This window comes from Gasterosteus aculeatus, chromosome 2 (assembly GCF_964276395.1).
Source record: "Gasterosteus aculeatus chromosome 2, fGasAcu3.hap1.1, whole genome shotgun sequence".
Classification (NCBI taxonomy): Eukaryota; Metazoa; Chordata; class Actinopteri; order Perciformes; family Gasterosteidae; genus Gasterosteus; species Gasterosteus aculeatus.
The window spans coordinates 15,470,405-15,485,580 of record NC_135689.1 but is presented as its reverse complement, the minus strand read 5'-3'; the positions used below and the strand labels follow the sequence as shown (position 1 = coordinate 15,485,580).

Sequence of the window (15,176 nt, the reverse complement as noted above, 5' to 3'; positions counted from 1 at the left end):
AAAAACAAACTAGTGACAAAATAAAATAAAAACAATAAACCATAGAAGTGAAAGCTTTAAAAAAAAAGAGACTGATAACAAATGAAAGAGACAGAGTGAGGAGGAGTGAGGAGGAGGAGTGTGCTTCCTGTCTGTTACCTGCTCCACGGCAGCGTTCACTCCATCCTGCCCATCCCCCGAGCAGGGGGGGGAGGCGCAGGGCGAGGCCAGAGGAGACGCTCCTTCAACCCGAGGGTCCCTCCCACCAGCCGGGGGTTTGCCCAGGATGTCCACCTGCTCCACAAAGGCCTGCAGCTGGGTGTGCAGGGCCTGGAGCCTGCTGGTCAGAGCACCAACCAAGGGCCGGTCCGCCAGGTCGGACAGCTCTGAAACCTGCGGAAACAAACCGTCGGCCATTGTTGTGAGAAATCTCCCTCTCAGAAAGTACAAAGAGTCGAGTTCTGAGTTGTTGTGGACGAACAGCACCACAGCGACTCGGGGGACACGTGCCTGGGTGTGAGGTTTCTCCGGGTCACACGGCTCTGCTGCCTCGTTGCTGCAGACCTTGTGATAGATGGACGGGGAGGAGGAGAGGCAGTTAGACTCCGGGGAGGTCAGGAGCTGAATCGCCGTGGAAACCAAGCGAGCCTGGTCCCTCATGGCCAGCAAGGCATCGTGGTCCTTCTGCCCCAGGTACCCAGCGAGCGAGGTGGCTGCGTCAGCGTTGTCCTCGACCTTCTTCTTCCGTTCCTTGATCTCCAGGGCGTCCGTCTCTCCTCCGACTGGCTCTTTGCGGTGTGGCGGGCTGACAGGGAGAAATACAGAGAGAGGGTGTTTTTGTCTTGTGGGAACTGATTTGACTAATGAAGAAAAAGAAAAAAACGTTGCCCTTCGGAACAGAAATTGTTGCTCTCTACAGGAAATGATTCATTCGCATCTCTAGTAGTGAGACGCAGTTTCACGCACAAAACATTGTGAGACAAACTAGAAAATGAGATTACCTTGGGAGGCACTCTGCTGAGTCTCCGGCCTCTGCGTCTGTCTCCAGAGCGAGTCGCAGTGAGGAGGAGGAGGAGGAGGAGGAGGAAGGAGCATGGTAGGAGGCCAGATCGCATCGCTGCAGGTTCGACAGAAGCACTCGGTTCTCGTACTGCAGCTTCTTCACCTTCCCGCCCAGTTCTCCGATCTGCAGCCTCGCCAGTCTGATCTCCTCCTCGTGGGCCGGGGCGTCTGTGCTGATGAGCACCGCCCCTTCCTGAATGCAGTGCACCCGGCTGTCGCTGAGCAGCCCGTCCGTCAGCGCCGCCAAGGAGTTGGACGACAGTGCGGACGTCGGGGGCGGCAGATCCGATTTATAGCGGTTTATCTCATTCATCAGGAGCTTGTTCTGTTCCTCGATCTCGATGAGAGACCTTCTCAGCAGCTCCGCCTCCTCCTCCACAAACTGGAGGTGTCGCTGAAGCTCCATGACGTTTTCAGATGAAGCCCCTCCCCCGAGTACCATGGCCCCTCCCAGGCCAAGACTGCCACCGATACCAGTAAGCTCCTGCGGACCATCTGGGGAAAAGAAAAAAGGAGCAGTTAGTGGAGACTGTGAAACATAACTTATCAAAGTTAATACAGATATCAAAAACATAAAGTCTGAGAGGAGTAGTTTGTTTTATTGCCGAGCGTTAGATAAGAGTGCTGATCCAAACACATTCTGTTTCAAATGTTCCTCCTTGTTTTTCAGTACATTTAAGATGAATTCCACCTCCAGATGGGCTCACGTCTCTGAGGGGGGAGTCAAATAAACGCGTCATAGAGTCTCTGCCTCTAACAAACTACCTTGTGGTCCCTTCATGTCGTCCATCTCTGCTCGCAGGCCCCTGTTCTCCACCTCCAGCTCAACGATGCGCCGACTCAGCAGGTTGGCCTCCTCTTCACCAGCTTCAGGTGGACTCTGATCTCCGCCTCACGCGTGTGAGGGGAGTCAGCGACCTGAGGGGGAGAAATACTCTCAATTAACTCAATTATCCTGTTAATCGCACGCTTTTATCAGCGGTTTACCTTTTATTATATTGAAGGGCTTCTAAGTGTTTCTACCCTTTTCCATACAATCGTTTTACATCATGGATTGAGAGGACAATCCGTCCTACGAACAACAAAGTCCTGGATATTGAAATCCTCATCACATGTGACTGGAAAGTCAACTTCTCTCATGCAAACGGCCAGAGTGAGAGAGCTAAAGCGCATGAAGATGTCTGTTGTATTACTGTGACATCAGTGTGAAATGCTCCTTCATTGTGCGGTGATTTCTGACTCTAACTATTTCACAGCCTGGTTAACTAACCACTACATCGTCACAGGTCGCTGCCGCCCGTCCTCCTCCTCGTCCACTCACCTCCTCCACGGTGAGCGAGGCGTTGACGTCCCCGTACAGCGACCTGAACTTGGCCAGCTCCTCCTTCATGGCGTCGCCGTCCTTCACCAGTTTGGTCAGCTTCTTGCACATCAGGGCCGTCTCCTCCTTGGCGAAGTGGAGCTGACATTTAAGGTCCGAGCTGTCCTCCTGTGGAGACGGGACAGAGAGAGACATTAAGCGCGTCCGGACTGCTGCTTCGCGGAAGGGGCACACGTCTGTTAGGACAAAGTCGTGCTGCTGTTTGCTCCTCGTGAGGCATTACGGAAGAACACAAAAAAGGAGCAGAGCAAAGCAGCTACAGGACGGCTGTGTTTCTGTTGGAGAGCGAGCGTGTCTTTCTGTCCCCCGGGGGCCATAAATCAGCTTTAAACCGTTCCACTTGCTTCAGAGTTCATCGAAGGTCTCAACCTAAAAACTACCATGTATTGATGCGTGTATCTCCATTGTAAGCACTGCTGACCTGAGGTGTCCTCCTGCCGCTCACTCCTCACAAGCAGCTCTCTGGCTGGATTTGTTTTACTGCCTGTGGAGCATTTCCAACCACATTAAACGAGGACGAGCGCCAGCGGGTCGAGCGTTTATGGTATGTGGCTTGGAGAGGAAGCCCGGGCGCGGGTTAGCAGACGGGGGGAGATGTTGCTGAAAGAATTTACGTCACCGCAATCACCTTCTGTGGCGATAAGTCAGTCCTGTGGCTTTTTAATCTGTGTCTCCGTCAAACCTGATCTCATACACTTCTAACTCCCAGAATGCCTGGAAAAACAAGCCTTTCAGCTGTGGTTGAATTATTTTAGGGCCTCGGAAAAATGAAGGAGGCAAGGGGAGCTCAGAAACTGCTGTCAAGGAAAAAATTATCTTTTTGGTAGAGAAGTGAGGCAGAATGAAGAGGAGGTAGTGCGTCGTCGAGGCCTGATCTTAAACCCGAGCAAAAACAACAAGTGGGTTTTCCAAGGAATACAGTGAGGACAAATAACTGCAGGGTAAGATGGGGGAGAAAAGAGAGAAAAGGGTGACGAGGAGAAAATGCTGATGTATCTGCTCCGAGCGGCACACGGCTTGTTTGGACAGATAGCGAGATCCCCGGAGGAAACAGGTCGCAGACCACATCTGAGAGAGACGCATGCGCAGCCCAGATACGAGCCGCGAGGAGGACACGCACTCAAAAAAGGCTCAAACGTGACAGATCTCTGGACATGACAGAATCGGCGGTGCGGTGGCTACCGCTGTCGCCCGGCGGCAAGAAGGCCCTGCGGCAATTACTGGGTGGAGGAGTTTGTGAGCAGCCGCTCGGGTTAATTGTGACTCTGGATTGCCCGCAGTAATGCGAGAGTGAACGGTGGTCTGCGCCCTGTGATCGATTGACGAACGGTCCTCGGCGCATGCAGCGACTCCCTCGCCCGTGACTTTCTCCTCCGGCCGCCGCTCATCATTCACAGCTAGATTGCGCATGCACCAGTGAATACGCGTGTTTCCAAATGAGTCTGATCGTCCCCGTTTGAAGGAAGTGCTGCTCGGCGTTGAGACGCGTAGGAGGGAATAACTCACAGTTACGGTCAGCTGTAGTACATGTAATAACATTTCTGCACGCAGCTGCCTCTAGCGACGCTGACTCAACAAAAATATAATATTTACTTAAATATATTTCTTGTATTTAGGATATCGTCATCTGCTTACCTGGATACGGAGATTTGCAAACAGCCCAAACAGGGCTGTTGTTGTGGTAATAGGTGAAGTTGCAGTGTGTGACTGTGTATGTATAATAAACCAAATGTTATGTGTGGATACATGGTGGTTAACTATTTGTTATCCATTTTTTACACTTAGAATGACGCCCCCCCCCCCCTCCAGGTTTAAGTGTCTTATAGCTTTAGCTGCTGAAACAAGCATTGTAGTCAACTTTTGACAGCACTTTGTGTCTCTTATCGATTTGTTGGCCCATCTTGAGGAACATAAGGGTGTGTGTGTGTGTGTGTGTTTGTTACCTGTGGACAGAGCTTCTTGTCAGGTTTGTTGTTGGCTCGTGCTCCTCTTTTCCTCTGGGAGCTCTGAAACACAGACACATACAGAGTGGCGTTAGTGAGGACTGTCAACTGTCTGCGGCACAGAGCGAGCGCCTGCAGAGGAACAGTGTGCACTAAATACACTCGTTTACACTCATTATTTTCACGAGATCAATTTTGTATTTCCTCCTCTTGCAGACATTACGCTGAAATACACTAACTACCGCCCCTTGTTTTCCCAAAAACATTTATTTCACCGTCATCATATATGAAGAGAGCAACTGCCAGCTGATGCACAGGCATGACACAATAATGCACATAGTTGTTATTTTTGCAGACGTTGAAGACTGAATCTCCACAGTGTGCCAAGATGACCTCCGGTTAAAGCTCGTGAAAGGTATACTTTGACATTCGGTGTAGATCACATGACAAGTTCCTCTCTCTCTCACGCTGAGCCCCAGATGTCACAGTGACCCCGTAGCGATTTTGATCACCACGGCGACACGGATGATAAGAGTGTGGAATTACAGCCGTGAGGTGGAGGTAGAAATGTAAGAAGAGTGAGAAATAAAGGAGGAGAAGGTGACGTGAAAGGTATAAAAATTAAGAGGTGATCTCAGCCCTGATGACACAAACCAAAAATGTGGCTGCATTGCTACAAACTCACACACCCACACACACACACACACGCACACGAGTGTCGGCCCAGAGCATTAGACTCTCATAAATCATCATGCTTCCTTCTCTCAAGATCCAAGAGCAATCACGCAATCACACACACACACACACACACACACACACACACACTGGGGAGAGACGCTGCAGTACGAGGAGCTTAGCTCATCTGGCTCAATCCGTTTCCATGGAAACAAGCTACTCTCACTGCAACCAAGCATCGACAACAAAAGAAAGAGCTGGAGGGCAGAAAAGGTGAGAAAGGAAAGGACAAGAAAATAAGAAATAACTACTATAATTAGGTCATCATGTGTCCTTTTCATGTACCCCAAATGTAAATTGAAGGTTATTTTTTATGTTTGAAGTGAATTGTTGAAATATGGAAACCGTGGAGCTCTCGGGACTTTTCTCATTAATTCCTCTGATGCCTCTGAGGTGGAGTTTGCAGTGCGGCATCAGCATCTTTGTCTGATGTTTATTTCCAGTCTTACGCTCTGCATTTCATTTTCTGCCGCCATTCCCTCTCTCCTAGCTCCTTTCCTCTCCATATGTGTCACCTTTCCTACCTTAGCAACAGTTTATCGGGTCGCACGAAAACTAAATGTTCAATGAGCCTGATGGCAGAACCACTGATTTAGTCTGGATGTTGAGCAGATGTTGGGATTATTGGTTCAAACTCTCAGCTGAGCAGTGTTCACTTGCAGGCGGGGGGGCGCAGGGGGGCATTAAGACATCAATTAATTCATGCTAATTCATCCGAGGGCGATTTAGCGAGAGGAAAAAAAGAGATTGCGAAACAAAATCCCAATGCGTATTAGAAGTCACTTTTATGGAGAAATGACTATTAAAGGGAAAGTGTTTGAATATAAGGGCAGTTTGAAAGCTTTTTTAAACACGTGTCTAAGCTTTATGTTATTGTTTCGTAAACGTTGAAATAATTCAAGAGATCAGACAAATAAACCAATAAAACAAGCCTCTACTTTTCATCAGCCCTGTAAAAAACCCTCATAGTGAGAAGCACACGCATGTCACAGCACACGTTTTGGCAACATCGTCGATGGTGAACGACAGTGATAATAAGAGCAGCCCTGCCAGAGAGCGCTCTACTGACCGTGACATCACAGCGCGGCAGGAAATACCAAATGGCTGCAAAACCAACGACCTGCTGAGTCAGGCTGTCGAAACGGATCATCGTCAGGCTGAAGTGCGTCTCGCTTGCTTTCGGTTACAAGAAGCGCATGAGCCGTCGGTTTAAAGTCCAGATGTTAAGGCCCAACTTCTCCTTTTTACAACAGCAATTATCATTAATGTTCAATATTCGTTATGTTAAAGCACACACACACACACACACACACACACACACACACACACACACACACACACACACACACACACACACACACACACACGCACACACACACACACAGTGTGACCAGAGCCTGGCTCTCATGTTTCCAAGCCTGCAGGTCTTCAGTTACACTGCAGATAAGGTAACAGGTTGACTGCCATGTAATCTGATATTTAACAGCTCCTAGCGGTGTCCTCTGCTTTCCTAGCAAAGGTTTTGTCCGGTAACGTTTCACCGTATTTCACGGTCATCACATTGTTGATTCTACGAAAGGGACAAGCTGACGGTGGGGGGAGACGGATGAAAGGACAACAACGGGGGAGGAAAAAAAGGACGTCAAAGGCAGCGATCTGTGGATGAATGTCCAAAGACATGAATGCCCGCCAGGCCCGTCCTCTTCCTGACGGAGGAAAAGCGCTGTGGACAGAGAGGGAAGGAGGAGGAGACGGTCACTGGGGGGGTTGGATGAGGATGAGGCTGCGATCAGGGAGAACATGTGGGCCACGTACGCTGAGAACAACGTTGAAACTGAATACAGGCTGGAAAGCACACCGCAAATATTCGTAGAGAACTGTGTAGAAATGCAAATACATTTAGCCGGACGAGAGGCCACAAAAAACTGTGCCGGGTTGAGATGCTGCCGTCCGTGCGACAGACCGGAGCAAAGTTTCTCCCGAGTGCCGACGTGGTTTCCGAGTGGAAATGGCTTCGACGGCTCCGTCAGGTTGCCGCCCGTCGCGCAGGTTAACCGACAATAAATGGGACGTCCCTCTGAGAAAGGGAGAGAGGAAGCGGCACAGGAATGTGATTGGCTCCGGGCGTACGGACTCACCGGAGGCAACAAGGCGTGAAATCCCAAAGAGCCGCCCGGCGAGCGGGAGGAAACCATTTAATCGTTTCTTTTTTCCAAGCAGGGACGTGTAGCATTTTCTTTTGGGGCACTCTGCGTCTCCAGTAGAATAAACACACAGCAGCCTCTCAGCCGGGTGAGGACCAGTCGACCGGCCCGGAGGGGACCAGCCTAGCTTAGCTTAGCACGAGGACAGAAAGCCGAGGGAAACAGCTGGTCCGTCTCTCCCAAAAACATCTGCCTTTTCTTTAAAGCTGAGCTAAAAAAAAAATATTTAAATGACTACATTTTAATTTAGATTTAGAATTTTTTTCGGTGGAGTTACTGAAACTCTCTTCCCTCCTTCAAAGCACATCTTTGCAAGAGCCAACGACCGCATTGGTGGGTTGCTTTTAGGAGAAACGTGTGTGTGTGTGTGTGTGGGTTTGTGGAGGGGAAAGTGATTTATTTGAAGTGCAGGCGACGGGCCAATCTCAGCCTGAAGAGCACCACACTCACGTCTCTCTATCATCACCGCCACACACACACTGGAACGAAGACATCGCACAATGAGTTGCTTAACTACGCCGTGTGTGTGTGAGTGTGTGTGGGGGGGGGGGGGGTAACGATGGATGGAAGTGATGTTTTACGCTAGAATAGTGCTATTTACGGCGTAAAATCAATCCAAGAATGTTAATATAGCGTCAGAAACGGACGCCTGAAAACAAACTCTAACCCCACACGTGCTCTTCACAGCTGATAACAGCTGGATTAAGAAAAAAACATTTCTGTTGGCGCTTCGAGCATAAAAGCCTGTTTGTCTGCTGCCATGTTGTGAATTGAGGATCACAAATGAAATACATGTGCGTCTTTGCCTTCCAGTTGTTCAGTTGTTTGCTTTGGTCTATATCGAGCTTTACATCACCTTAAACATGCGGCAAACAGTGCTGCTGTGTTTGTTTTGTTTGTTACTTCCGTCATTTATAAAAACATTTAAAATGTAGAAAGAAATAAAAGAGAGAAAGGAAAATATAATACATGTCCAACATGAAACTGTTGGGCTCATTAACGCTAGAAACACTGAAAGAGTCCAAACGGAGGCCAGAAAATCTTGTCCATTAAAGTTATACGACTCAAACTCTAAGTTCTCTGCATGGAATCAAACCTCTGCTCCTCCAGGCTCAAGCTAAATCCTGAAATGAAAAATCTGGAACACTGAAGCCTTCTATTGCTTGAATTTAGCATTTAGTTGACGTCAGCTTGGACTCTAGTGGACTGTAAAACAAAGCCCCCTTTCTCTCCTTCACACAGAGACACACACACACACACACAAAGACAGCTAGTCGTTAATGTCCTCTCTGCTTGTACACATTCATTCCTTTTGGCCACATTAGTGCAGGGAAAGATGTGAGGACGGAAGCAAAGGAGATGGACGGATCAGCAAAACGATTTCTTAATATTTTTCAGTGAAAATGCTTTGAATAGCAATGAAAAATTGATTATTCTCACCGGTATCGCAAATTCAATCGCAAAAGCAATATTAAAAAAAGCAATCGCAATTAGGAAATTTCTGTCCGGCCCAACCCAATATTTCTATTTGTGCCAATAAACGCTGACGTGATGCAGCTCGGCGTGATTCCACTCACATCCGTTAGAGTGTATCAGCGAGGGAGTGAATGGTCAATTAGCATCGCATTAGCATAGCATAAGGCCAGCGGCAAAGCGCGGCGACGCTGATAGGCGCCGGCCACGACACCAAAGCAGCGGGCGCGCATGTTCAAGTGCATCGGCCGCTCGCCCCGCTTTCCCTTTGTCTCCCCCCCTCGCTCTCCCTTCTCCCTCTCTTTCTGTCTCTTGGCCCCAATTTGAGTCACACAAAAACAGTCTCCTCGTCCTCCTCCTCGTCCTCCTCCTCCTCGGCTGTTTACTTTGGCTCGTCACACACAAACACACTCGGAAATACGCAAACAAAGCATCGAGGACGGGAAGGGAGAAAAAAAGATGGAAGAGGGGAGAGGAGGAGGAACAGAGGGAGGGGAAGGAAGGGCAGTTCTTTGTTATCACGGCCGCTGCTCACTTCCAGCCGCTTCCATTACACAAACGCGCGTGTGTGTGTCTCCAGACACTCTGCTTATTAAGGCAGTGTGTTAGTAGGTGACCTTGCACAAATTAACTCCACTTCAAGCACCTGAATGCTTTATATTAGTCTGAATTATTCACGCGTTGTGTCCATAAGTGTGCATTTAGTGTGTGTATTTTGTTGTTGCAACAAGGAGGGGTCTCTGTGTGTGTCTGTGTGGGTGATACTCATCCCCCATCCGTCCCCAGTGTCCTGCAGCCCCTAAACCTTCATTAACGGGATAATTGTCTCAAGCAAACCCGCTCATTTCTGTGTCGTTTGGAGGATTCTGCAAATAATGTTTCTTTTCATTCTTCAGAAAATGTATTCGTCTTTTTGCCTCATTTATTGTACGTCCATTTCAAACCAGGGGCAGACACGTCTCTTCTACTGATGTACTCTGTCTGAACAACAATGCGAGAAAGAAAACCCGAGTTTACCGTTTCAGGATTCACGATCAGATTTTCACCAATTTCAACCAAAACATCAACTGCTACTACGAGCCTCTGATGGAGGCAGATTTAAGAATGCTTAATGCTTGTGTACTATATATGAGGCGAGGACAGGGAGAAAAGCAAAAGGAAATATAGTTAGATGGACATGAAGACAAAGGAGAAAGTAAACGTCTGGGGAATTAAATATTTGATTGTCTGGCCTCCTAAGAGGACGCAGCATCCATTTACCCCCCCCCCACCCCCCACACACACACACACTCCGCCCCCCACCGAAACGACCCAACAACCACAGACTATAATATGTTGCCGCGGCAACGGCTTCTGGAGCCTGTCGCCACGGCACCCTGTTGGCAGCACATTAATGGCACACAGAGAAGGAGGAAGGAAGGGAGGAGAAACAAATGACGGGGGGAGGGAGGATGGGAGGATGGAGGGGAGGGTGAATGAGGGGACGGTCAGAGCGTTTGGAGGAGAGAAAGTGAGGAAAAAGGTGGAACGAGAAGAGAGAGGAGGAGATGAAGGGTGGTTTGATGGGGGGAAATGCAAAAACAAGGAACACACAGACTTACAAACACTCCTGAGGCGAGGACGCCGTACTCAAACCAAAACACACATCATCCCCCGTAGCTAAAGCCTCCTCCTCCAGTCCTCCTCGTTACTCGCTCTCATTTAGGAGGCTCACCGTTAATCACGCTGCCTGCATGTCGAATCAGCTAACACAGACTTACATGAATGATGCTGGACTGTAAACGGTGGCGTAGAGTAGTAGAGACTGCAACACAACACTTTGTGTCCTTAGAAAATGTACAGATTTAATAATACCGTGATTTATCGCCGTAGTGCTGCAACAGCAGTAATGGAATAATAACGCAAACCGCTGAACATTTTATGACAGGCTGTAAAATTGTTTTCTGCCACATTTCTTTTTCTTTTCCGGTGCGTTTTCTTTCTTTTTTTTTCTGTGCAGGAAAAAACTCCCAATATATCCCTCTGCGTATATTTGTAATTTGAAAGCCGAGCCATGTGAAGCTATTCTAAACATGAGTCATAGTTTAATATCCCTGCAAAGTGTGTAAACATGGAAAAGTGTTTCTCCCCAAAGGTGCAGAGAAAAGACTGCAAAGGGGATTCATTTGTTTGAGCTTCCCATAAAGTCTGAATTTTTCCAGAGAAGAAGAAACAAATAATGGATGTTATTGACAAATAAGAGTAGTAAAAACCTACCAAATTTAAAATAATTACCTGACTGAACAAAATAGCTTCTGAGAGCTTTCTTCTTCTTTCTTCACCCGTTGCTATGGAGTGTTTGGTATGGTTGCTAGGGGGTTAGAGGTGTATTTTATGGTGTATATTTATTCTGGGTTGCTGCTGTAGGATGCTAATGTACGAGTGAGGTGAGATTTCCTGGGTTCATGCACCTCATAATGTCTTAGCAGGTAAACAAAAATGAAGGTGCAGAATTAATGACGTGTGCGTTGCAACAACGAGCTATGACACAGAGGCCCCTTCCGCCGTCCCCCTAAATCCTTCGACCGAACGCATTCTCACTGAGCCGTGACTCCACCGTCCAGAAACAGAATCTAAACTTTATTTTAAAAGTGAGTCAACAAAATCCCCGGCCAGGGATCTGCAACCTCGCCATCGATCTGGACTAGAGGCCAACGGCGCAGATGAGCCTTCTGGCTTCCAACGGCCGAGAACCGGTCACCTGGGATCTGCTCCTCACAAAGGGATTAGAGCTGCCCTCATTGAGTTTGGCTGGGACTCTGGTGTCTGCCTTAAGCCCACTTTTAATTCCGTCCTCCTGCAGAGAAACAGTAAGTAGCTTTCAATACTCATGCTGCCGAGACGGTTAACCATCAACATTTTACAGTGGACAATAGTGAACACCCTCTTTGGGACTTTTAAGGGTTTTAATTTGCTGCTGTTATTTTTTAGGAGAGAGGCATTTCAAAGGTGAAGGATGAAATGAAATCAGTCAGTTTCGCGGCGCATCAAAGGGAGGTGTGTCTGCTTCACCTTCACGACAGAATCAGATCATTTCTGTTTTGAAGTGGCTCACTCTTGTCCTCCCGCCTGGTTAAACAAGGGTTAAACTTCATCTTCCCCTCCCTCCCTTTTGTTTTTCGCACTTGCAGGCACCTGAGCTGACAGCGACTGTTCTCACAGGGAGAAACCATATGTTGAGGAGCCCGACGCAGAGAGACTCCATCTGCTGTGCGTGACAGCAGGGTGTCCCGGCCAGCCACAACACGGCACCCTGATAGGGCCTATTAATAGAGAGCGGCGTGCATCTCACTGTGCACTTTTTATTCCAGACAGGAAGCAGCTTCTAATGAGGCGAAGCCTTAAAATGAACCGTTAGCTCATTTTCTTTCCCCAGAGCTGGAGCAACAGAGGAATAAGTCAAGTTGGGACGCGTTGGTCTTGGTTTTATCTGAATGACAAAGGTCAGAATATTCAAATGCTAAAAATCTTAAACTTTGGATAAATAGGATGATGATAATGTTGAACTAAGCTTTGCAATCAGGAATCAGAAATCAGGAAACATTTATTGCCAAAATATGTCAAACCTACAAGGAATTTGTCGTGGTGGTTGGTGCGTGGCAGTGTAACAATAGACAAGACAGCAGTGCACAAGTAATAAAATAAAATAAAATGAAATGCTAATGCAATGGGTTAGTAGAATAAGGCTATGGGTTAGCATAAAATAAGAGAATAGTTAAAAATTAAAATATAAAAAAATAATTAATAATAATAATAAAGTGCACTATATAGGTAAAAGGTGTAGACGGTGCAACGTCTAGTAGTGATGGCTGTATGGGAGAGAGCTGCATGTGTGAGAGTGTGAAGTGGAGCGTGTGTGACACGTTTACTGGGCTGTCGAGAGTTTTGCAACGTGAACTGCATTCGCCGATCATTGACTTTTAAGCAACTAATGTAAAATGAGCAATGGTGAAGTGTAAAGTAATATATATTATAATAATAACCCATAAGGAAATACAGACAGTTATGCCGTGTGCAGCAATTTTTCGATTTTGAGCGAATAAATTTAACTGAATCAAATACTGAGTATGTGCACTTTATGTGTGAGAGCGTCGCGTGGCATTCGTTTCATGTGGTGACACAAATATAAAAAGAAGAGACTATAATGTACGAAGGCTACTTAACGGCAGGTCTTTCATATGATGGCCGGCTAAAGGAAACCATCGTTGCACAAGTAACAGTAAAGACAGTATTGGAGGGAGAACAGGCGACCACCTCGATACCGGGGCGGTAATGTGAAATAATGGGCTTCATTTTGGGAAACGTTGTTATAAACAACAGCGGCGGTGTGAGAAAGAGGCGCCCAATCACCTTCTCGTACATTGGTTGATTTATCGATGTGGAAAACTGCTGAGATTTAAACCTTTAAAACCTTTAGTACTTTGCTTAGACTGCAACAATGATTGAAAATAATAGTGTTCCCGCAGTGCGACAACCATCAGCTGACATGCGTTCTTTCCGGCTGAGACGTGTCAGAGGGCTGTCACGCTCGCAGACGGACGTTTAAACTCATCGGCCTTTTCTCTGTCCATTGCTAATCCTTCCATCGGAGGGCTGTAATCCCGGCAATCAGCCCCTCTGACAGGCGATCAAAGAGGACGCCAGACGCTGGTTGGACCCTTTAGCGTCGCTCTCTTGGGAGAGAGAGGCGTGACCTCGCCTTCCTCCCAGTCGTCTCGTGGACAAACGTTTCTCAGCAATGGAAAGCCTCAAGGCCCCCCCCCCCCCCCCCCCCACACTGTTGGATTAGTGATGATGTCTGACGTGGCGTTGGTGATAATTACACAGCAAACGGGATTGTTTAAATGCGATGCAAGCAAATGTTGTCCACATGGCGACGTTTACCCCGATTTGACCCCGTTTACAGGCTGCTGGGGCCTGATTATTGTGGCTAATGTGACTCGCACAGAAAAAACACACACACACTCACAAACACAAACACAGGCGTGGATGTGTTCCGGGGGATGAGCTTAATGTGCTTTTAACAGGCCAGGTTATCGACCTGCTGCCTGGCTGAAGTTATTACGGGGGAGTGGGAGAGGAGCTGAGAACAGACATCGTCCCCGATGCCAGATAAACAACCGTAATGAACGAGAGCCTCGTGTGAGGCTGTTGGGTTTTCATCGGGTGGCTGTAATCGCGTGTGCAGCACATTTTTAGCGATGGGACAATAAAGCTTAGAGCTGATTAGACCGCACTGACTCTCCAATGAGCATTACTAATGTTCACTGCTTCCATGTGGACCGAAAATGATGGTGGATGGGAAACGAACACAAACACAATATAGGCCTCCATGAGGAAGTGACAACTAAAGATGTGACCGGTGACACGTGTCACGGTTTGGGGTTCACGTCCTGTTTTATTTTGTAGTTTTCTGCATCATGTCTCCCTGGTAACTTCACTTCCTGCCTTGTCCTGTCTTCCCCTGTGATTGTCTGTCGTGTCATGATTGTTTCCAGCTGCACCTCCCTAGTGTATTTAAACCGTGTGTGTCTCTTGTTACTGGTCGCGTCATTGCATGTTGTCCGGAGATTCATGTCACCGTGGTCATGCTTCTTTGAATCTTGCCTTTTTGAAACTTTTGAAGCCTTTTTGTTTTTTGAAAAACTCCCATCACCGCCGGTGACAATACGAGTGCAGGTTGAACACAAAATACTTTCTCAGGTGAAATAACTTGAGGATAACAAACATCTTTTAATTTAAGATCAAATTATATTCAAAGAAAGCAGCTGTTGAAGAAAGTTTTTTTTACGCCTTTAGATAGATTGCCGCCCCTACACACACACACACACACACACACACACACACACACACACACACACACACACACACACACACACACACACACACACACACACACACATAATTTAATCTTTAACAGTGAGAGTTTTAACCCCAGAACCCGTTGCTGGTTACGTCTTGAGTGTCTTTTGCAATAAATTACTTGGGTGAATCGCGTTAGCAGAGATTTGGAGCCTGGGGAAGGCACGCACACACAAACACACACACACACACACACACACAAATAGACCACTTCTTTCTGTGCCGCTGCTCCGATCAGATCAGCGCCACTGGGACCGACTTGGAGGTAGCGATTCATTTCTGAGCTGCAGCTTGACTGAATAACCGAGCCCTCTGAGAAGGGAAGCACCAGAGGGATCCTGGGGGGGGAATCGCCACGTGGCCATAAACGCCGACTCCAGCTGGCCTGCTTTCCCTTGAGAGCCAATTTAACAGGCAGCCAACTATCACTCCGAAATCCATTTCTGTGTCATAAACGGCTCATAAAATCATGAAGGTATTTGAAATGTGGAGTTTGAG

General features: G+C 47.6%; 1 protein-coding gene across 1 annotated transcript in view; it reads right to left on the bottom strand.

The window, feature by feature from the left end:
• mtcl2 (microtubule crosslinking factor 2) overlaps positions 1 to 15,176 on the bottom strand; it is a 56,998-nt gene that overhangs the window by 15,832 nt on the left and 25,990 nt on the right. Inside the window, 7 exon segments of the mRNA XM_078086245.1 lie at positions 11 to 372; positions 490 to 784; positions 981 to 1,536; positions 1,807 to 1,905; positions 1,908 to 1,959; positions 2,363 to 2,530; positions 4,366 to 4,428. Of these exon segments, the coding sequence (XP_077942371.1) occupies positions 11 to 372; positions 490 to 784; positions 981 to 1,536; positions 1,807 to 1,905; positions 1,908 to 1,959; positions 2,363 to 2,530; positions 4,366 to 4,428 (1,595 nt within the window).